We start from the raw sequence: 23265 nt of genomic DNA, 5'->3' as shown, positions 1-23265 counted from the left end.
CAATACAGGCGGGGGGCAGACCTGCTGGAAAGCAGCTCTGTGGAGAAGGATCTGGGGGTCCTGGTGGACAACAAACTGTCCCTGAACCAGCAGCCCTTGTGGCTAAGAAGGCCAATGGGATCCTGGGGTGCATTAGGAAGATCAAGGGTCAAGGCAGGATCAAGGATCAGCAAGTCAAGGGCGGTGATCCTGCCCCTCTACTCAGCCCTGATGAGGCCTGACCTGGAGTGCTGTGTCCAGTTCTGGGCTTATCAGTACCAGAGAGACATAGAGATTCTGGAGAGGGCCCAGCAGAGGGTGACAAAGATGATGAGGGGACTGAAGCACCTCACTTGTGAGGAAAGACTGACGGAGCTGGGCCTGTTTATTCTGGAGAAGATATGACTCAGAGGGGACCTCATCAGTGTGTGTAAGTATCTTGAAAGGAGGATGTCAAGAGGATGGATCCAGGCGTTTTGGTAGTGCCAAGCAATAGGACAAGAGTCAATGGGCAGAAACTGGAACACAGGTAGTTCCATCTGAATGTGAGGAAGAACATTTTTACTGTGAAGGTAACTGAACACTGGAACAGCTGCCCAAAGAGGTTGTAGAGTTTCCTCCCCAGAGATATCTGTAGCTGTCTGTACTCAATCCTGAGTAGTGTGCTCTGAGGGACCCTGCATTAGCAGGCAGTTTGGACAAGATGGCCTCCAGTGGTCCCTACCAACCTGAACCATTCTCTGTGGGTGAAAGAAGTTTGGAATTCCAGGACTTGACCTAAATGAAGTGGAAAACAGTGGGGAGAGTGAATACTGGTTGATATCCTGCACAATAGATAGGGAAGTTTTTGTAGTTTGCTCAGGTTCCATTTTTGCCTGTTTTGTTCAAATACACAGATAATTGAGTAAATGGGTATGAACCTGTTGACTTCACTGTAGCTGAACTGCTTCATGTCTGGTGGAGACCTGGCCTGTAGGTGAGACAGTTACCTAATGGAACTGAAAATAGTTAAAAAGCTGCTTGGATCAATTTTTGCTCTTTTAACTTTGGATACAAACATAGGAGAATTAAAATTAAATAGCTTAAATAGATTTTGGTGGTTGCATTGTATTGATTTGCTGCTAGTGTTATGTGAATCCTGGAGGTGTTTTACTTTGTGTTTTTAGGAGAGCTTGGGTCTTTATACCATGATGTTGTGTCAATAGTGCCTCTGCCTGTTGAAGAGAGGATGCTGGAATTCTTGGAGCCTATTCAGGAGTGCAGTGTGTATATTATGAGGGACACGGTGGTCTTGTTTGAATAAACTATTCATGGATAAGATCAGCCATGGTAACTAGCCAACTTCATTGCAAAATCCAAAATTATGTGCACCTGCATTGTGCCGATTAGGCCAGGGATGTCAAAAACATCACTTGTAGTTAACAATCTCCTGGTTGCCAGCTGCCAGCTTGAGAATTAATTTTCTTTAAAAGGCAGCTTTCTGAGCTACAGTAAATCTGTCCCAAGTTTGAAGATATTTAAAATAAAATTAAGCAGGTCTGCTTTCAAAAGAAGTTATGCTGTTTTGGTTTTTCACCTAATGTAATGGAGGTAAAAGTGTCCAGTTTAGTCTGCTTGAACCATGAAACTGGAATGCATTAATGCCATTCTGGTTTATAAGCATGGTCTTTGATATTCCAGAGAACATTTCTAAAAACAGGGAAGAAAGTGCTGAAACACTTGGGTAAGCAGGTGAAATGCAGAATAGCCTATATGAACCTACAATCATAAGATCAGGCTTTAGTAAAATTTGTAATGTATCTTGTTTGGGGTGAGCTATTTGGCAGCTACTTTTTAAACACTTGGCACTTATGTAATACTTTACATTTTCTAATTAACAAAGCAAAAATAGCAAGGTGAAGTCATCCCACTGAAATCACATGTTGATACAAACATTATAAAAATACCAGCCTGTGGAGTGAGGAAGAGAAGGATTGACAGTCCTTTTTAAAACAAACCAGTAAATGTTGATCTTAAAGGCACTGTTTTTACTGGAACTGATCTGTGGAAGACTGACAAAAAAGATAGCAATATGCATGCACCTCTCCACCCAGCGTGGTATATAGGTGTTTGTTCCAAATCAAGGTTGTAAAAGGACTGGCGTGACCTTTGGAAATCAGTGAGGGAGGATGGGAGAAGTAATCAGTCCTGAGTGTCCATGATCAGGAGGAAAACTCTGTCTTCTCTGTACTTCAGCAGCAATTTGTGAGGAGTCACCACTTGAGCCAAGGATTCAAGTGCAAAAGATGCTGCAACAACAATGAGCTCTTAAACACCATGGTGTAGTGGTGGTGTGCTATGAAGTGTGCTCTTCTTGGTGGGGGTAGAGAGTTCAATCTATAAAGGCCAGTTAAAATTGCCAGGAGGGATACAGTAGCCTTAGCAGTAATGTGTTTATATTATCTGCCTAAAGTAAGGACTTAATCTTGTGCCTGTTTCTCTGTTCATTAGACAAATTGGACAAAGATCTGGGTTAGTTTCCCTTCTGCCTGGGCTTCTAATGTATTTGTACTGCAGGGGATATCACAAAATGTTTGTTTTTACCAGCTCTGTGCTGAAGCATCCAGTTTGTCGTGTAGTTGTGAGCGTGCCAGCACTAAAGCAGATGCTGTGTGTAAGTGCTTTATGCTTCTGTTTTATGTTCAGGAGGGGAACCAAAAATGCTTGTCTGCAGTCTTGTATCCTCAGATGCAGAGACTAGAAAACACTTTCATTTGGGAACTTGTGGTTTGATTGTCACATAAGAAATTCACACCTGGTTTTTTTTCCTTGCAAGTGCACATCTACATTATCTATGTTGATTTTTTTTTTTTTTGCTACTTGTCTCCTGTGAAGCAGAAGTTGAAAGTGTTTTCAGTCAAGCAGCTAGCTATGAAACAGGGCAGGCACACCATCTGGTTTTGTAGTAATGTCCTCTGTCATGCCAAGCAAGATTAGCCTCTTAAGTTTGCGCAGGAGATCTGCAGGTGATAGGTGTTCCAGTTAACACCATTGCCAGTGCTTCCTTTTCAGCTGAAAGAGTGAGCATATGTTTGGAAGGGTCAGTTGGCAGGACTATCCTCCACTGGAGATGTGCAAATGAGGTCTGATCATCTGCTCAGGTTGGCAGGCAGGCAGAAAGGAAACTCCATGTCAGAGTTTATGGATAACTAGAAAAAAAATACAGTGTAAATTTTATTCAAGTCTTTTACTCTGTAACAATTTCACTCTTTATACAGGTGCATAATAGGCCCACCTGAGATCAAAGCTCTGTGTGCTTTGGTATTGTGCAAACACCCAACAAACAGATTAGTCTAAAGATAAGAGACATAGAATCAGAAAATGGCATGAGGTCACGGGGGGTGAGGTGACCATCGTTGGGCAGTGGCAGAATTGATATAGGTACTGTTGCTTTCTAACCCAGTGCCTAAGCAGCTGGCATCTGTACTGTATACTATTGCTATGAATCATTCTTTTTCCAGAGAAAAAGGTTCAATTTTTCATAATTTCAGAAGCCTTGTGAAATCCTTCTTGGGAAGCAATGTGATATGTTTAAAATGAACTGTGTTGGCAAACTGGAAACCTAATCTCTCTGGTCATCAGTTGTGTAAATAAAGTACTTGGTGTGAAAGCTTTGGTCTATGTCTTTATCAAAACTATTTACAGCCTTGCCATTGATAATATATCTAGAGATACCTAGATGGAAGTTCTATTGCCACACAATGTGAATTCAATTGATCTAAGACCCCAGACTGACTTTCTAATTTAATGCTGGTATTAGTGATTCTGTTGTCAAAGCTCATGTGATCTATGGAACAGAATGTGATCTTCAGGGATCCAGTGGAATTTTTTGTTAACCAATATGATTTCCATGCCTAGTAAAATGGGGATTGAAACTTGTTCAGTCTTTATGGTGCTGCTAAAAGATTCTGGTGATAAGATTTTGAAGTTTCTGCACTGAAAATCTTTAGTCAGTGGATTCATGGGAGAAGAAAGAAGGTGCTAGTTCCTGTGTTGAGTGCCATGGAAACAAGATATTCACTGTTTTCCTTCTCTTTCTAGACTGAACAGCAGTATTGTTAGACCTCATGTTTTTAAATGTAAACACTGAATGAATCTGTATCTCTGCAGGGCAGAACTTTCTTCTTTTGACCCATCAGTCATCAGAGTTAGACTTATCTGGGTATACTCTGTAATAGTGAGCGGGACCTGGAAGGGGTTAAGGTCATGCTACACTTCGCCATCATCTGAAGTAAAAGCTGAAGTCTTAACCCCTTCAAACACTGTTGGCAGAGCAAATTTTTTTCTTGGCTCCAAAGTGAGTAACTGGTGTGAGAGTTATAATGAACACTCAGTTGTAAGCACTGGGACTAGAGGTAAAAGCTGAGTTTCAGGAAAGCACAGGAAATGGCATATCTGCTTCATCTGAACCACACAAAGGTGGAAGTTCATATGGGTGACCGGCTATTTCAGTATCTTCCTGCGAAAGTTGCTCAGAGAAGAACTTTTGAGGGGGTCATCACTTCTCTTCCATATTGCTCACTGCTCGGCTTGAATTACTTGGTTTATATCCAACCATCCAGTTTCAGGCTAATGGCCTTTCACTGCATGAACATTGTGCTCCAGTGCTTGTTAAAGAAGCTTCCAGGATCCTAAGATGATCATAAAAACTATTGACTAGGAAATTAGGCAGCTCTTAATTAACTGGCTTGTAGTTTGTTTGTCTAGGTTCATATTAGTCTTTAGGATGATGAGTGCTAGCTCCATGTCTACCTGGTGAATGTGTGTGTAATGGTCCTTTATGCTTTATATTTATTTGTTTCGGGGGTTTTTCCCTTGCAGCTGTGTGGTGCATCTGGTAGCTTTTGGAGAGGCCAAATGGTGTTTGTGATGCAAGTGGATTTTGCTTTTCTCTTTGTAGATGCTGGCCAAAGCAAGTGTCGATTAGAGAGAGCTCAAGCGCTGGAACAGGCAAAGAAGCCCCAGGAAGCAGTCTTCATCCCAGAATGCAATGAGGATGGATCATTCATGCAGGTAAAATTTCTATCTGCTTCATTCAGCCAGGCTTCAAGTGTCTGTGGGAGATTCCGTGTTAAGACATGAGCCAAGCGATGATAGCAGAGTGGGTGCACACTCTGACTCGGTTACTCGGGTAAAGATTTGAAAGCTGGGGACTTCTTTAACCAAATGGAAATTTTGATTCAGTCACAATACCTTAAAAGACATATACATATGCAATAGCATCCAGCTCCAATATAGAACAGAAACAAATGGCATTAATCTTCAGCATTGCATAGAAAGTAAAACAGTTGCAGGGGAGGTCAATTTTTCTGTAAAGAGGAGCTGTAAAGAGAGCTGTGGCTCACACAGAGCAAGGTGGACCCAGCTGAATCTGCTCTCTGCTTCATCTATCTGAGGAAAAAAACAGTCTGTTCATCCTATTCCTTCTGCAGGGTACTTCTTGTACTGTATGTCTTGTAGTGATTTTGGCAGAGAGGAGATGAGACTGCTTTGTTTGGGTTTTTGATTCTTCCCTGTTCACTTGCTGAAGTTTGCCAAAACAGGGTAGAAGTGAAGAGTGATACTTGGTTCTGTTACCATTAGCATACTGAGTAGTGTCCTAGTGCTGACTGAACTTGCTGTTAAAAATGGCTCATGCACAGTTTCCTGACACAGTTTCTGCTGTCTGCTCAGTTTTGCATGCATCTAAAAAGCCAAAAATCTGTAACCCTGTGACCTCTACTTTGTGAATTTAGGTAAACCGCAGAATGATTTTTGCCTTACCTTCTATACATTGAGTACTGCTCTAGACACCTTCTTTCTCAGAGAAATTTTAGGATACATTGGTTGCTTGCACAGTCTTCTGAAGGTAAAAGAAATTCCAAAATAGAATCAATATTGGCTTTAAAAAGATAATAAAGGCAGAGAGCTTTGGGTTTGGTTCAAACATTTTGTGATGCCTGAGGGAAAAGGAGAGAAGATTTTTTTTTGTGATAACCCACCAAAAATTTTATTCCCCTCCTCAGCCTTACCCTCTCATTATCTGGTGTGTGGGAGTGTTTTTGTTTTGTTTTTGTTTTTTGATGATGAAGTGGAAAAAGCTGTACTCGTCCTGCAAACTTTGCTTCTTTGGAGCAGCATTATATTTCTGTACAGTGTGGACACTCATGGGAAGGCTGGGATAAGAGAGGATGGCTGCAGTTTCTTGCAGTTTAAATGCACTTCCAGTTGCTGAAAATTGATTTTTTTGTCGAGCTGCTCAGATTATGTTGGCACTGGAGGCTAATGTTTGTAAAAGCTACCACAGTGGGCCAACATGGAACAAAGTGTTCCATGCTAAGCTTCTAGTTCAAGAAAAAAGGGGTAAGGAAAGCTAACTTTGAAATGTCTATCACCTGTCCATCAACTTCTTGGAGAGTAAAGTAGGTAAAATTTTTATCCTTATAAGCTGGACTGATAGTGTAGTTGATAAAGCTTTGTTTCAGACAGGTTTATTTTGAAGGTTGGTACCAGTGTCTGGATTGTGGCAAAGTTGCTGGACTTTACCTTGGCACATTCCTTAGCCAGTGTTGGTTGCCAGCTGAGGGGCTGCATGAAACTGCTTACAAAAACTGTGTGTTGTCAGTAGACAGCCAAGTGATATTTCGCATTCTTCCTCCATTCAGTTCTATCTGTGAACACTAAAGTGCTTTTGTTTTACCTGGCATGCTGAAGGAAGCCTCTGATCTCTTTGTATCTGGAATTAACTGAAATTCATATCATTCCTTGGTTCATAAAAATACCCTACATTCCACATACCTCATGAACCAGCTTCATCAGTTATATTGCAGCATTTAAGGTAATTGTCCCTGCATAAGATTTAAGTGAAAAATAATGTCCGAGAAAGCTAACTAGTTTCAAACTGCATTCGAGATAAATCTTTCCTTTAGCTTCTGGTCAAAATGAATTAAATTTTTATTTTAGAAGGATGTATAAAAACTAGAATTTTGGTGAACAATCCAAATAGTTTTGCTTCCAGCAACTCATGAGTAGATCTCATCTGGTGGAGGTATTTTGGATACTGCATCTCTTGTGCAGAGAATTGATGCTCCTGGGTTCTGCTCTATAGGGAGGCTGTGTTCTTGACGTCCCTGAGGCCTTGATGAAGTCAGCTCTGGACTGTTGTTAGTTTATTCTGGTTCAACACCCAGAGTGTTGCTCCATCTTAGACTCCAAAATCTCAGTTGGGAAGTCTACAACAAAACAGCATCTCTCAATGAAGTTTCTAGGAGAAATACCCACTGTGCTTTTCCACATGGAATCCTCATCCCAACAAGAGTCTAAGCAGCTGCACATGTTTCGGAGTATATACTCTGTGTGTAGAGTTGGCTAGGGAGACTTTTTCAGCAACTTCCCCCTTTCTGCATAACTGTTATTGAAAAGGTGTTTTATGTAGAAGAAAAATTCTGATCAGAGAGGAAATGAAGATGCATGCTTGTATTTAGAATATCAGATGTCTGAATTGTCACAGCACTCATTCGAGATGCAGATTACTTGCTTTCAGATCATCTTGTTGAGCCTACTGAACACAGTAGATGTTCAGGCCCACATCATTGTCCTTGCCATCAGACTTCAAAAGAGTCTGATTGTTTTTTTTTTTCTCTAATTAATTCATTGTTGGAAATTCTTGAAATTTTTGTAGGACTGAAAAACAAGAGCAGTACAGATGTGGGAGAATTTGGTAGTAGTAACTATGTTAGAGAACCTGGTTGGCCTTAACTAGATTGAACTATTGCTTTTGTAGTTCATCATAATTATCTTGATTAGAAACCAAATTGCAATCATTCTGGGTAAACACTGAAAGTGGGGCTGTTCTTCTGAAAGCAGCTCAAGTTTGCCCTTTCCAGCTCCTAGAATTGTACCCAGTTCAATGCTGAATTTGGGGCTGGATCCACTGCAGATTGGATGGGGCTGTAGCGCGGCGAGCAGAGCAAAGCTCCTCTGCTGCTCTGTGAGTGGCAGCATGCACCACATGGGCAGCAGCTGCAGGAGGAAGACTGTGTTCACCTTCCTCCTGCTTCCCTGCAGGGTTGGATCTCCCAGTTAGATGTGGCAACAAGGGTGAAAGGGAGGAGGGCCTAAAGGCAAAGACTTTAGTTTGGCTTGCATTTAAACTGCTTTGTAGAGAGACATCATGCATGTCTTAAACACTTGTATGATCTGTCTGGTTTTCATTGCCTGTGAAATTTAAACTGAAAGCAGTGTTGCCACTGTTGATTCTGTTGCTCAGCTGATCAGTTTTCCAGTTTTCCTATGTATGACTAGGTATAATGGGGTTTGTGTACTGCATCAAGTGGAGCAGGCACTTGTCAATTCACTGATTGTCATAACTGTTTCTATGCAATGTGTGCTGCTTCCCATATTGTTGAGTATGTGTATTGCAAAGATCTTATCAAATCTCCTCTTAGTGCTACTTACACATCTAAAAATGTGACATGGATTTGCAGCATGAAGAGGTGGTAGCACTGCAGGCATGATTGGATGACTGTAAATGGGGAGCAGACCTGATTAATTCCTCTGGAATTGCCATGTCCTTATATTTCAGTCTGTGTGGGGAATATTACTTCCTATAACAAAATCTCTCTACACTTAGCCCACAGTAATATAAGCAGGCAGATAAAATTTGAGTTATTCACAACATAAGAATGTTTGTTAGATATGAGTAATTTGATTAATTGTAGAAAACTGAGGTCATGTACTGTTGTGCAGAATTGAACATGACTAAAACCAGTTTCTGTTCCCAAGACTTTTGCCTTTTTGCTATTATGCTGTATTTTGCATAAATGCCATTCCTTTTCCATGCTGCACTTAACCTGCTGTGATCTGTTCTTCATAAACAACAGGCACTAGTGGTTAATCTGCACACTTTCTTTTGCCGCCTAGTGCGACTGGGCTTGTTGCCATGGGCTGAGGGAGACTTGCATTCTTCATAGTTTTCCCCCAAGCAGTTTTTCAGAAAAGGTTGTTGAGATTTTAAATGGGATCTCTTTCAGACAGATTAATATAAACATGAATAATGTTAATCCTGCCTTGGGGGTGTAGTTTTGTGGGACTTTGTGGTATGTCTTGCTATTTGCTGCCACCTTCCACTGTCTAGTTGTGGTTTCTTTTCCTCACAAGTCTGCATACAAGTGTCTGAGGGCAAGTCTCCTTGGAGAGTTCTTTGAGTTTAGGGTTCTTAAAATCTGGCTCCTGGTGCAGTTATGACACAGCACTAAGATTTCTCTTAAAGCGAGTACATCAGTCAAACCTGTTGTCTTATGACAGGATCAGCAGGATCAGTGAGTGGGCTGACTATCAGAGCAGTTCTGCATTAGCAGATAGCTTCCAGAGCATTCCCACATCTTGTAATATAAGTCTGCTTGGAAAGAGTGATCTATATTATGGTCCATACCAATAGTTTCACTCCACACTATGCTAATACCCATATAAAGTTCTGTTTTCTCCCAGCTTCCACAAACAGCTCTTTCTAAAGATGCGAGGGAACCTTTTCAGCCTTCAGTGTGACTTCATGATCCAAGTCTGCTCCTCGGTATTGGCTAGTGTAGCATGATGCTGGGCAGAATTATGAATTTGTGTCTTAATGCAGCAAGGTACTGTGTGGACATGTCCTTCATTCCCTGGATGCTGTCTATTATCCCATTATTCAGTGCTCAGATTCCAGCAATACTAAGCTCTCAAGGAGTTCGCCTCTCCTTTCAGGAGAACACAGTCTATCTTGCTAGATTAAAGAAACTCTTTATAAAAAGTATCTGGGTTTTAACTGGTAGGTGGTTCTGGCTTTTTTTATTAAAAGACATCCCTTCTAAAGATGGTAGCTGTAGCTTTCTGTGAGTACTGCTCTGCAGGTTTGCTACTTAAACACTTGCTTTCTTTCTGGGGCTTTCATTGTGTTTCTCATTTGCATGTTGTGCTAAAGATAAACCATGAATGGGTAAGGAAGTAAGAACTTTGGTTATTTATGGCGTTTCTTCAAAGAAGTCGAGATAGCAAAGGAACAGGTTCTTAAAGCGGGAGTGGACATACTTAAGGGAAGTGACAATGTAGGGTCATTCTTAGCTTCAAAGTGTCACATTCTGTGTAGAAGCATAAAGCCTCTCTTGGGGACCCTTTTCCTGAACTAAAAATAATATACGTGCCAGCATGTGTGATGGGAATGCCCTTGATCATGACTAAGATCCTTCTGCTTCAGATCATTTCTTTCCCTGGTTATTTGAATAGTGAAATTCCTATGGAGCAAGAATTTCTTGAGTGGTTCATGGACTTGAGGGAGGTGGGTGCTGTAAAAAGCCCTGGTGGGAATATTTGCACAACACCATTTGTGAAGAATTAAATATGAGTGAAAAAGTGACAAAAATTATTTAAGGGGCTATAGTCCCAAAGAGGCTTGAGCACAAGATGCAGACTGACTCATAGCTCCCTAAAATTGCCTATAAAGGTAAGCAGGCTTCTGACAATAATCAGCTGACTCCTAATGCAGCAAAAAGTATGACAAGATCCAGGGTCTCAGCATTACAGCAAGACATGTGAACCAGAACAGAGGCATCACCATGTAGAGTTAAGATAAATAACCATCAGGCCAGTGTGCTGGTTGTGTACCCCACTGACTTGGGTTCAGAAGACTTTCTAGCTGAGCCTCAATGGCTTGAACAAAGGAAAGATTTGATTAAAGAACTGCTGTGTGACACTGGCTTCTGCTCCCTGGGTCAGACTAAATGACCTGCTGACTTGGAGCTATTTATTTAGCTGTTTTTGCAGTGTTTACAAGGAGCACCTGGATGCAACCAGGATTTGGAGCCTTGCCTGGTGCTGTGAGTGCAGTCAGTAGCTCTGCTGCCTGCCCTTAGCCTCAGCAGTACCATTCAAAAACTGGATGTGTTTCTTCTTTTCTCATAGAAATATAGCTTTGAATACAGAATGAATGTTCTTCCCTTCTCATGTCTGCCCTCTATTGTGGAAGGAGCCAGGAAATGTTTGTTTGATCTGTGATGGGATAGGAATGGGTTGCTAAACTTTTCATAAGAACAGCACTGAGGCTAGTCTGAGTGTTGCTGTTCCTGTGGTCACCCCAGTGCTTGTGCAAGGTGCTTTCAAGCCTCTTACAGCAAACTACCTCTTTCTGTGACTCCATGGAAACTGGTTTCAGCCATCACAGAATTGCTGCTTTGCCTCTGTTCTCTCTGTCATATATGTGTGTGCAATTTCTCTCTCACTTCCGGTTTACATTTGAGTAATAACCCCTTGATCCTCCTTTGTCAAATATCTATAAAGGGATGCTGCTTGCTTGTTTAGAAGGAATCCGATTCTGGCATTGCCAGTGAGATACTGAAGAAACCCAAAGAATGGCTTCTTTTTCCCCTGAGGAGCTTAAGAGGCACAGTCATCTGACAGTGACTACTCTTTTAATGTTTCCGTATTGTAAGGAATTTTATGAGAGCAGGTATTTGATCATGTGGCCAGTATATTGGCTGATGTTTGATTTCACACATTGTAATGGCAGGGTGGAATAGAGAAGCTGCTGTTGCACTTTTAATTTGGGGACTGGTGATGGAGCAATTTTTCTTGAGTTTGTCCCTCATGCATTTCATCCTTCAGTTGAGACACAGGTAAGATGTCCTATCTCTCCATGAAAAATAGGAACAATGTCCTGATGAATGATCAGGATTGTGGCTGCTTGTAGTGCTTTAAAATGCAATTGGATTTTTTTAAAATGTAGATGTTAATGGGGAATCTGTTGAAGACCTCAAATAATTTACAGGTTTTATTTGTCTGATTTCCTATTATGTAACTTAAAATGCTCAGCTGTTGGACAGGTCTATGTTAATTTGAGATATCAGATTGTGTCATGTGCCTTTCCAGCAGTAACAGGCATTCTGTAGCTGCAGCTTGATTAACAATCAAGTCTATTAAGTATATAAGGTTGTATTTTAGTATATGAGATTGCGTTTCCTCTGCCTCAATGCTTAGCTTTAGAAGACTGAGAGCCAAAAAAGTCAAACACACATTTTCTAACGTGTATTTTGGTAGAGTCAAAATTAACTCAGTAACTGAAGATTAGATCTGTGCAGTAAACATCTGTCATGCTTGCATAGTTACTCTTCTGATTATAAGTGTTTAAAAATCTCACTACTTTGAGAGTAGGATTAGAATGAGATTGAATTTCATGTTGACAGATGAAATGTTACTTAGAAATAAAAGCTCAAATGTAAGATAAATGGAAAATTTTAAAGTAAACCCCCACATTTTGGGTATTCCTTACTGTACATGCTCTGAAATAGTCGACATTTTATGTTTACATACGGTGCTTAGAAATGGTACTGGATCAGCTATTGCCTTTACACTTTTTCAGTGTCATACCAGTCCTGTGTAGCTGATGAAGAGTATACCTTTCCCCCCAGCCTTTAAGCTGCAAACTCTAGGCTGTAGGCCACTGTTGTTATGACACCTAAATATGCTGAGACCTGGTCAGGTATCACGGTGGAAGGTAGTGTGTCTCAATGTGAAGACATTCAGGAAAAACAACTGCACTGATTCTTGAGGTTTCTGAAGTATCTATTCTTCATGAGTAGCTGTTTGGCCTTTAGGATAATGGCTGAGATTTAATTGCAGTTGTTATCTGTAGAAGGGAAGTCCTTTGGTGCTGCAGTAAAACATGTGGTTGTGGTTGTTGTGAAAGTGCTGTCAGTCTCAGATTTTTTTCTTCCTATTTTAAATGGCAACACGGGGGAAGAAAGGGTTATGGGATACCAGTCCAAGGAAGAGTAGCATTCCTTAGCCTAGTTATTTACAAAATTACTTCACTTTTTTATGGATGTAATGTGCTTGGTTTGCATAAATGAGTGTATGTAATTGGTAGCTCTCCATTGAGGTGCGTTACATAACATAGTCTTAGTTAATGCATCTATCCTGAATTTGTGTCAATGTATTTTTTTTGAGTCCTCTGCCATGTACTTTGTTATTTTTCTGAAGGCTTGGCTTAAGGACTATCAAGTGACTAATACTTGACTTTTTAAAATACTGAGTACACTGGATTTTTTTTATATTATGTAACATGGAGTGGTCTTGCCGTATGAATTCAAGACCCTATCCTGGAATTTAGCTTTATCCCTTGGTAGGATTTTTACAATTCATGCTCAGATGTAAAGACAGCTTCTTGTGCTGTTGGGAATGTAGTTTTGTGTGTGATTATGATCAGCAAAGATAAACTCCAAACACAAATCCAAGCAGTTCCATCACATTTGTTTTGAGTGTTCAATTGATTCGATTGAGCAATAACAAATATTTTCTAACTCGTTTTTTGCTAATTATAGTCACAGTGCTTTTGAGTAATTTGCAATCAATTTTGTGATCTATTGGGAGAAGAAAAATGAAACTGCAAATAACAGTGACAGTGACTGCAGTAACATGGGTACATGAGATTACTGTTGATTTTGGCTACTAAAAGTAAATGCTTGAGGCAAAATGATTGATTTGCACTTTAGTAAAACCCAAGATAAACAAGTAAAACCCAAGATAAACACGACGTACCGTGTTATAATTGCTCTTAGATCATGTTTTATGTGATATTCAAAGCCTTTTAAAAAAACTGTCATTAAGTCTCTGAACAAACTTTGCTACCTTAGGGCATTGAAGCCAGCTGTCAGCGAGGGGCAATGACTGGTTTTGCTCTGAAGGATCCCTAATGAGGGGAACAGCACAAACACCCCATCACTCTTCTCTTCTGTGTGAAGAGGACTGAAATGGGAAATTGGTTTCAATGAACTTTTTTGGAAAAAGAGAGAATGGACAGAATTCATTTTACAAGTAAAATATAAAGGCAGTTTCTGAAGTGGTCTCATTTCATGGCCTTTTTTCAGAAATGTATTGAAGGAGTCATCTCTAGTTTATAGTAACATAGGCACTTCCATACCATTTCAAGATACTGATGTGCCCATTTAGCCACAGCTGAAAGTGTGTTTGCTAGAAAGGATTTTGGGACCTGTTAGTATTTGCACTGGTGCCTATACAATGATAATTTACTTTTATCTCAAAGATGTCAAAGGCATCCTGAATTTCATCCAAATGCTTGCCTCTCTAAAAGCTGAGGCAAAGGCTGTAATTAGATTTGTTAGGCTGAATGAAACTTCAGTGCTGCTGAGTTAATATCTGCATAGATGTTACTAAGATCAGTCTGCTAGATCAGGACTTACCTATTCTTACTTGAGAGGTTCTATGTCTGAATTAGTAATTCTGGTGTGTTTCTGTGGTGAAGGAAGAAACTGGCAACTCTAGATGTTCAGTTCAGAAGCAGAGCTTTAAAGTCAATCAGGATGAATTTTACACTGTGTACCTTTTGACTCACTAGAACCTTCATCAAATGTTCTTAAGTCCGCATCAATATATGAGGAGCAAATATGTTGGATCTTGCTCCTGCTGTGTAGTTTGACATAGTAACAGAATAGGGCTTAAATCTATCTGGAGAAGGTTTGTGAACATAACAAGTCTGTATTGCATTTTTCCAGCCATGTTTACTGAACAAAGTGCTTTTGAAATGCCTACAGATGCTGCTCTTAAGCAGTGGCTATGGAATTTGGGATAGGGTGGCCTTTCCATAACCCAGCTGGGATGCAGCAGGACAAGTTTTTAATAGTAAACAGTAAGTGGGATATAGCAGAGGGTGGAATGAGCTGAGACACAACTCCTAGCTAAAGTGTTTTCAGATGATTACTTTTAACTTCTTTTGCCACCTGAATTTCAGCTACAGGAGTTGGAGTAAGAGAAATAACCTTTCTTTGGGTGGGGGGGCGGTGAGGGAAGAAAAGATAATGATATCAAAGGTAGTCTTCTGTAAGACCTCCTTGCTCTGAAGCGTGTCTTTGTGATATATCTGGGTTGGGACTTCCATTAAGATGCTGAATTATAATGAAAGTGGTTGGTGATAGAGTGAGAAATGAAATGCCTGCTCTTTGTTTTATTAAACAGGTGCAGTGCCATACCTACACTGGATACTGCTGGTGTGTGACACCTGATGGCAAGCCTATTAGCGGCTCTTCTGTACAGAACAAAACTCCTGTATGTTCAGGTACTGTGGGAGTGGCTTCAACAAATACTCACTTTTTAACCAAAGAGGGTTGGGGTGAATGCATCCTTTTGAGAGAGCCTAATCTTTTCAGGTGGTCAGTTTACCCCACTTAACACTGCAGTTTGGGCTCTGGCATGTCCACCCTGCAATTAGGATACAGGCACTTCTGCAAGGCTCAGTAAGAAAAACCACTAAGGTGGTAACCTGTGGCAGCCAGGGCAAGAGTCAGTGTTGCTGTGTATAGCAAAACCGAAGATCTGCTGAACAGATGGGATAACTTTTTTCCATGAGCTATATTTTAAAGAAGTGGGTTTGGGGCTGTATTTTGCAGGACACGGAGTAATTTTTTGTACGGGGTGATTTCAGTTAATTTATGAAGGTGGTTCTGTGCAAAACTGTCAGTTTCTGGGGTCCTGCTGTTATAATGAATTTGGGTCTTTTGACCATGTTACTTAGTTTAGGATCCATGTGTTTGTGTCATGGGGTGGGCAGCACTGGGCTTGCACCACAGCTCTCAAGAGGGAGGTCCAGAACCAGGCTGTTACTCATGTTTATTAAGTGATGTGTTCCTGGGCACTCAGCCTGGCATTACTTTGTTGCCCAGCAGTCTACTGAGACCAAATCCACAATTTTCTTTAAAACGGAGTAATGCTGTTTTTCTTTCTTCTCCTCGCCATTCAATATGGTAGCCCATGGCTGAAGTGGAATGAGATTGGGCTCTAGATTGTCATGTGGATCAGTAGTAGTCTAGCTTTGTGAGCTGTGGCGAACAGTGCTGCTGTGACAACACCACAGTAAACACAGGCAGTGCTGGGAAGTGGTTCTGTACTTTGGGGAGAGTTGAAGGACAGCACTAGAACTGTGCTGCCCTTCTCACTTTTGTCTCTCCCCCCAAAAAAAAAATTAAAGAAAGAAAAGGCAGTAGGCATAGGAGTGTGCTTCTAAAATGTTCAGTGGTGCCACGTAAACACTGCTGTTACATCTGGCTTCATGCTCTACAATCTGCACCTCAGAGGTTTTTAATACGGTTTTCCTCTCACACCTTGCAGTGTTTGCCCTTTATGTGGAAGCATGATAGCAGTCAAACCTTTGGGGTTTTGAATTTTTCTCACCTTATCCAGTGTCTTCTTGATTGTAGGGTGTTCTGTGGTAATAAGCAAACGTAAGTGACTTGTATAAGGGTTTGAGTTGAGTGGGAGAGCTGTCTGAGAACCAGTGAGCCAGCGTACCTTGAGGAGATGCTCGGTTTTTCACAGGCATGTGTAAAGAAAAGAGTATTAATATCCTATTTTAGTGTAAGGTGCAATGCTGCAGTAATCTGTCTTAAACCTTTAGAATATGACTTTGACACCATTTTGAGTATATGATTTTGGTAGGGTGTGTTTTAGAGTTTTACTGATCTATTCAGTTGGTCTTGTGCTGTTTATAAAATTGTGTTGCAGAAAAGTGAAGTCATGTTGTGTTGTAGGACACAGATGTTAGGCATATGAAGACTGATACTGAGTTTGTGCTCACTACTTGTAATTCAGCAGTAATCTGTGATGAGCTGATCTGCAAGTGAAAGTGCCCAGGCAACAGAGTTTACCTTCAGAGTTTGTCTTGATCAGATTCTTGGGCCTGTCAGAGCTGCCTTCTTTAAAGCTGACTTTTGATCCATGTTTCCTGAATGTTCAATAATCATTGGAGCTGTTTAGTAATGGTGCATGAAAGAATCAGTTTCCTGTGAATAAAGCTATTAAAAAAAAAAAGAAAAAAAGCTTGTCATAGTTTCTTATGCACTTTGGTAATGGATTTATTTGAAAAGCTTTTATTACCTGTTCAAGTCTTAGTAGAAAACGGGGATGAAGCACTAAAGCAGAGTGCAGAAACAGGCATAGAATCATACATACTATGTGACGATCTAACTTACAGTAAACAACCCAAGATGTGTTCTATTCAAGTACATGCTGGATCTTATTCAGTGTCCTATTTCAAACAGCTGGGGATGTTCAGGGGTTGGTTGAAATCAATTTTCTGCAAATTGTCCCACTTAATCCCTTTCCTTTAGAATACTGTGCTTGCATTCCCTGCACACTCGCCCCATCTGTTTTTGATTTGTTCTTCCTGACATTTGCAAACGAAAGAAGTGACTCTTACTGATCTTTCCTTCTTGCCCTTGGATTTTTTCCAGGTTTCTTACTAGCATGCTGCTCTGTTGAGATCTTTCAAATCACAACATCCAGCTACTAAAGATTTCTTGTTTGTCCTTATCCTGATTTAACATCTTAATGCATAAAACTTCCTGTTGCTTTTCACATTGGTTGAAGCCACTGGCTTTCTGAGTCCTAAATGGAGCTGTTGACAAGTAAAATAGATGCTTTATGGGTTGAGATATTGACTGTATTAATGTGATATCATATGTTCTGTGTGATTGTGCAGCATCTAAATTGATGTCTTTTTCTTTTTCTCTTCTTTTTATTCTCCCCTTTAGGTTCTGTAACTGATAAACCATCAAGCCAGGGTAATTCGGGAAGGAAAGGTGAGTGGAGTCCTGTGCTTCACCAGCTTGTTTTGTAATAGCAGCTGCCCAGCCAAGTCCCTTAAGATAGCTCAGAACACGGCTTCCTAACCAGCTCAGGGTGCAGGGGTGGGTGTGCTATCGGAGCTCCCCTTCAGGAGGAAGAATAAGATGACCATTCTGCTCCCTGTGGAGTAGAAAAGGGTGTGCTCTGCTCTGTGCTCCTCAGCTGAGTTGAAGTACAAGAAAGCTGAGCTTCCCAAAGGAGTGGCTGGCCCAGAATACCCTCTGCTTGTTCACCTTGAAATAACATACTGAGCATTTCTCAGTAGAATCCCTAGAGATTATGGAGGCTGTCAGTATGACTGGTACTCCAGGAAACAGGAGTGCCAATGTCATGGTTGTGGCTTTGTATGCACTGAAAGGTGGGGTTTTTTGACAGCTCATAAAACCCTCTGGCCAGCTGGAGCAGTGCTGGATTAAACCTTAGCGGTGCTTGGAAACCTCACAGGCATTGATTCTTTATGCTCTTGTCTTCAGTCCTTGCCTGTCCTGAACAAGGCATTAGACGGGTCACTGTTCTTCTCCTGTGAGTATTTGTAGCTCTTCCCTGTGTCCTCTGGTTTGCATTCACCGAAATGGTTTCGGGAGGGTTGACCACTGAAGCATACATTGAGGAGCAGCCAAACATGTCTTTAGGCCTTTTCTACACCCTAATTTTCAGCCTTTCTCCCCTCTAGCCCCAGTTCAGAGTCAACTTTTGAGTTTGTCTCCATACTCCAGGAAAACTGTGCTGAATGCATCCTCACTTCTGATGGTGAGGATGAATGCTCTTTCCTGGGAGAAGTTCCTGTTTTGATAACTGAAGCAGGATTTTTAGTGCTAACTCTCTAAACCAGTTATTCCTGACACTTCAAAACCCAGGAAAACACTGACTTTGATCCCAATACTTTAATTTGAGGGACATCTTCCATGCTGGGAATGTCAATGAGGTCCTGAAAGCACTTAATAGGGATTAGGTTGCTCTGTTCAGAGCAGAGATGTATTTTGAGCATATCCGCTCTCCAGTCTATTGCTTGTATATAATAGCTTAAGAAAAGGTAAGGAGAAGAAAGATGCAGGGAAAACTACTTAGTTGAGACTGAATGCTGAAGCCTGTTTCTTATTTTAGGTAAGGATATGTCTCTTTAAACCTGTAATTATGCATTAATGTGTAATTGGCACCTGAACACATGGTTATAATTCTGTTAATGCAGTCATTGCTAGTCTAGCCTGAAATACAAGCAAATCAAATAGCTCTTGAAATCTGCATTATTTTTGAGTTATTTGTAAGCTTTTTACCTGGGTAGTCCTGGTCTGTTGTTCTAGAATTGAAAGCAGCTGACACTGGATTTCATGAGAAATAGGAGCAAAAGGGGAAAACATCTGAACTTGTTTCTTCTTCTTCACTCCCTTTATTAACTCAGAGGTTGGAACATGCAAAAAGAAAACTGTAAATGGTATGAATTAATTTAAAATTTGTAATATAAATTGTTTCTCCTTGGTGCTGCCTGTGGCATCCTGTTTCAAGGATGGTATGCTTGGTGATGTGGCTGCAGAAATGTCCTGTGCAGTAACTGTCAAAGGGGAAACATTTCCCTTTGGGGCCAGCATGCTTCAAGCAGTCATGTAAACTTTCTGTCCCCTGCAGTTCTGAATCTCTTTGTATCTGCTGGAAACCCACACACAAGCAAGTCTGGCCCTATTCCATCATGTTAGGAAAGTACTTACGAGCAGCTATTTAACGGGTCTTTTAAAATCAAGAGGGCTTTTAGAAGCTGTAATAATTTGGTTTAAAATTTGATGGACACAGGATTACTTTTTCATCTAGTGATGAAAATGACTAATCTAAAAATGAATTCATCCTTCTTATCAGTGTTTTTTCTTGACTTAAGTTACCTTCATTCAAATTTCCAGTATCAGGTCCTGTTGTAAGGAATCAAGAACCGCCTGGCCTTCTTGAAGTAAGGCGATTGCTGCATGTCTGGCTTTTCTGAAGACTGATGGCAAGCTAGCATGTGCATAACCATCTGTTCTAGCTGAGTGTTCAGACACTTGTTGCAAAGATTCCTCTTTGCCAGGTGATCAAAAGGGCAGGATGAGGAGGGTCCAGCAGGAACTGGGTCAGTGATGACCTTTCTATTGTAGAGGAACAACCTGTAAGCTTCTGATATCTCTTTGGGCTACTGCTGTCTGATTTGGGAGCTTTTGGAATTTTCCAATTGCACAGCAGACTCCTCCCTCTCTCCATCCCTGAGTGAGGGTCTTATAGTCAAAGAGCGTATCTGGCACAGATACGCTCTTTGGAAGACAAAGCTCTGGGGAAGACAAAGTATAGCTAAGACTCTCAAAAGTGATTTCTTTTGTCTAATTCATACAGGAATGTAAAATATGAACTAATAGACTTTGTGCCTTTCAAGTCTTCAGGGCAAAAGGGTGGAGGCTGCTCTGCCTTAGAAACAGTGTGGACGGGGTAGGCTTACGTTGCTGGGTAATAAATGAAGACTTTACTAGCATATTAGCTCTCCTTTTGAAGAGGCAAATTAATGTTGGAAGGAAAAAAAGGCTGGTTATTGGTAATAACTCTTTCTCCAAATCTTTTGCCCTCTTTTCCTTCCTGTTTAGCTCTAATTTCTGGGGCTCAGTAGGTATGTTGGAGTACCAGAAGATGTGAGGTAACATACGATTCCACTCACAGGCTCTCTCACTACTGATGAGAAGAAAACAAAATGGCTTTGTGTTCATGTGGCTTGGCATGTAGTTCCAGAAGTGGAGCTTTCTGCAGAGAACAAGCAAGCATGTTGGCAAGAGATACTTCTTATTTTTAAATTCCGTGCTCTGATTATCCATATTTACATTGCTGCTGTTTCTGTATGATGCGATGCCAGTTACTCATACAATTTACCCCATAAGATAATTAAAATCAAATTAAATTGGCACCAAACTTAAAACTTTAAAATAGGCCATATTGATTTGTTCTGTGTCGGAGAAGCATTCAGTTGCTGGAAGGCAGTGCAGACGTGGGCCTGGGGAGATGGAGGCATGTTTGCACAAGGTGGAATGGAAACCCAGGCCCTCCAGAACATACTTGCTTTGTGACTTTGCAGTTCAGACACTTACACTGACCTTTCTATGCTGAATTTGTCCTGCAAATGAAGAACAAGTTCCCGAGACCTTTGCCAAGGAATGCAATTACTCTTCTGTAGGATTAGGATATCCAGAACCTGCAGATTTCTGTTGCTGTCTCTTTTTTTTTTATTCTGACTTGTTCTTTGTATAGTCCTTTCTTATGAGGAGCTTCTTGCATTAATTTGCTCCAGTTGCTGCTTAGTTTGAAGGTCCTGAGACACTTGAAAAACGCATGCTGTCCTCTAGAGGTCTGGATCTCCCCAGTTTCTCACCCTAGGATGTTGTTAATGTTTTAAGAAGCAGTGAAAGGCATCCTTGGAGCCAGTGTTACTGGATTTCTTCCCTGCCTAAAGAATGCGGGACATTTCTTTCCAGCCAAAGGGAAATTGTGCCATACTTTGAGACAAAAGTAGTAAACATGAAACAAAACAAAGTTTTATTTTCTTTATCTGTGAAATGTTGGGGCTTTAGCTCAGATTTAGCATATTGCAATCAGGAGGAGTGTCTTTTACAGCCACCAAGGTGGTCTTAAAAGTAGGCTTGTTAGGAATCAGAGGGATATAAAAAACAGCCATGTAACTGCTTATCTCTGTAAAGTCATTTGCTCTTCCTTCTTAAAACTGGAATCAGAGTGAATTAAAAGTGAGCGAAGAGGAAATATGTTGAAGTGGGGATACACTGTTCTGGACACTGTATGGTAGCATTTTTAAATCAACTGAGTGAAGGAAATGGAAAGGGATGGTTGGTTCAGTGATCTGGGCTTTAAAGATGATGCAGCTACAGGGTAAATTTGGGCTGGAGTAACTTTCAGTGTCAGTCATGAAAAGTCTTGAGTGGTATGAACTCCCTTTTTCTTTTAGAGAGTCTTTTGCAGTGCGAAAAATTCCAGGCCTGTTTTGACTTGTCTCGTTTCCCTATTGTAAAAGCTGACAATAGCATCTGCCATTCCCTGAGTAATTGTTGGTGAAATGTAAGCAGTGATGGCCCTGCAGAAGGCAAAGCCCAGGCTGAGCTTGTTGTACACTTACTATCTTACACGTAGACATGACTCTTGTATGGAGCTGCAAAAAGCTTTCTTCAATGAGTTTTGCAGCCTGCAAGAAAATGCTGAAGCACTTTGAGAAACCTAAGATGAGCAACTTTAAATTCCTGCCAATTAAATATGTAGAATTGGGCTCCTTTTTGTGGGTTTAACTGTAAGAAATTAGTTTAAAGGCAGGCTTTGTTGGCAGGAAAATTCTGGGCTGCAATTGTGGGCAAGTTGGCCCATTCTGTGGCTTTTTTCCTGCTGTTTTCCAAGAGTCTTACCTCTAGAAAATGCTAAAGGCCCAGTTGTGCAGCCAACAGACTGAGCAATTTGAATTAGTAATGAGCCATTACTGTGAGTCAGTAATTAGGCTGAGCGGTAAATGGTGAACACTCTCCTCAGGCAAACCCAAGTGAAGGACAGCTTGTGCTGATGTAAATAAATGGAGCCGCTTGTACCTGGGCACCTGGAAGCTTTGTCTGCTGGTGGTAAGAAGTCAGGTGCAGCTGGCACTAATTCACCTGCCCTCAGCTCGCAGGGAGAGGAGCACATGGCCTCCACAGGGGCTCCAATGTCTCACAGAAGAGATACTATCTTGACAAAAACATTAAGTTGAAATGTGACTAAAGCACCAGACTGGGACTTGGTCTTTACCTTCTCCAGTTCTTTCTGGATTCAACTAGGTACTGATAAAATCTGAAACACAACTGTGCTGTTACACAAATCGAGCTTCAGCTGTGTCTCCAGCTGCATAAATACTGAGAATGCTTTGATGTCATTAGCAGTTTTTGGAGAATACAGGAAAGATAGAGAAATACTGTGTGGCCTTCATCAGTAAGATGAAGTAAATACAAGTTTGCTGAGGCCGTATGAAGTCAAGTGATGGTTCTAGCTGGTGAACACCATCTTATGATTAATTTTTTGCAGAACATTAGCAGGTAGCAAGTCTGCAGTGCTACCCAAACAATTCACCTGGATCCCATATGTTAAGTATATAGATTTAAATAAACGATATATACTAACTTAGAAATCTGGATGGAGGAGAGTGTTTGTGCAAATATCATTTTCTGAACTGTTTAACTTCATCATGTAATAGCCTAGACCAGGGCTGATGTGTTTGTCAGGTCTCTTACAGGTAAAATACAGGTTGAGCACAGGTGTGCTCAAAATGTGCAAACAATTTGATGCTTGCGGATAGAGCTGGGTGTGTAGTGTAGCTATGTGGAAAGTTAGACTGCTATGCATATGTAATAAGTCTGCTTCATGAAAGCAACAGATTTGCTATGTGTGTGTGCTACAAGAGTGCTCCAAGTCTTTCAGATGTGCAAAAGCTTGATTTGTTCTACTGCACGCTGATGGTCACAGTTTCTCAGTCTTCCCTGTTAAAATCTGATAGAGTTAGGAAACAATCTATGGGAGAAACATGAATATGTGCTGCTTTTCATGAAACTGACTGAGAAGTTATGGGGAGAGGTG

General features: G+C 40.9%; 1 protein-coding gene across 6 annotated transcripts in view; it reads left to right on the top strand.

Moving 5' to 3' along the window:
- SMOC1 (SPARC related modular calcium binding 1) overlaps window positions 1-23265 on the top strand; it is a 131882-nt gene that overhangs the window by 44674 nt on the left and 63943 nt on the right. For all 6 annotated transcript variants that reach the window (XM_042048207.1, XM_042048204.1, XM_042048206.1 and 3 more), the window contains exons 3-5: window positions 4919-5031; window positions 14998-15097; window positions 17568-17615. In XM_042048207.1, the coding sequence (XP_041904141.1) occupies window positions 4919-5031; window positions 14998-15097; window positions 17568-17615 (261 nt within the window). The remainder of the gene's footprint in view (window positions 1-4918; window positions 5032-14997; window positions 15098-17567; window positions 17616-23265) is intronic.

Source organism: Corvus kubaryi, unplaced genomic scaffold, assembly GCF_017639235.1.
Source record: "Corvus kubaryi isolate FWS band 111438036 unplaced genomic scaffold, C.kubaryi_AGA036_p1.0 66, whole genome shotgun sequence".
Lineage (NCBI taxonomy): Eukaryota > Metazoa > Chordata > Aves > Passeriformes > Corvidae > Corvus > Corvus kubaryi.
This window is presented reverse-complemented; position numbering and strand designations above follow the sequence as displayed.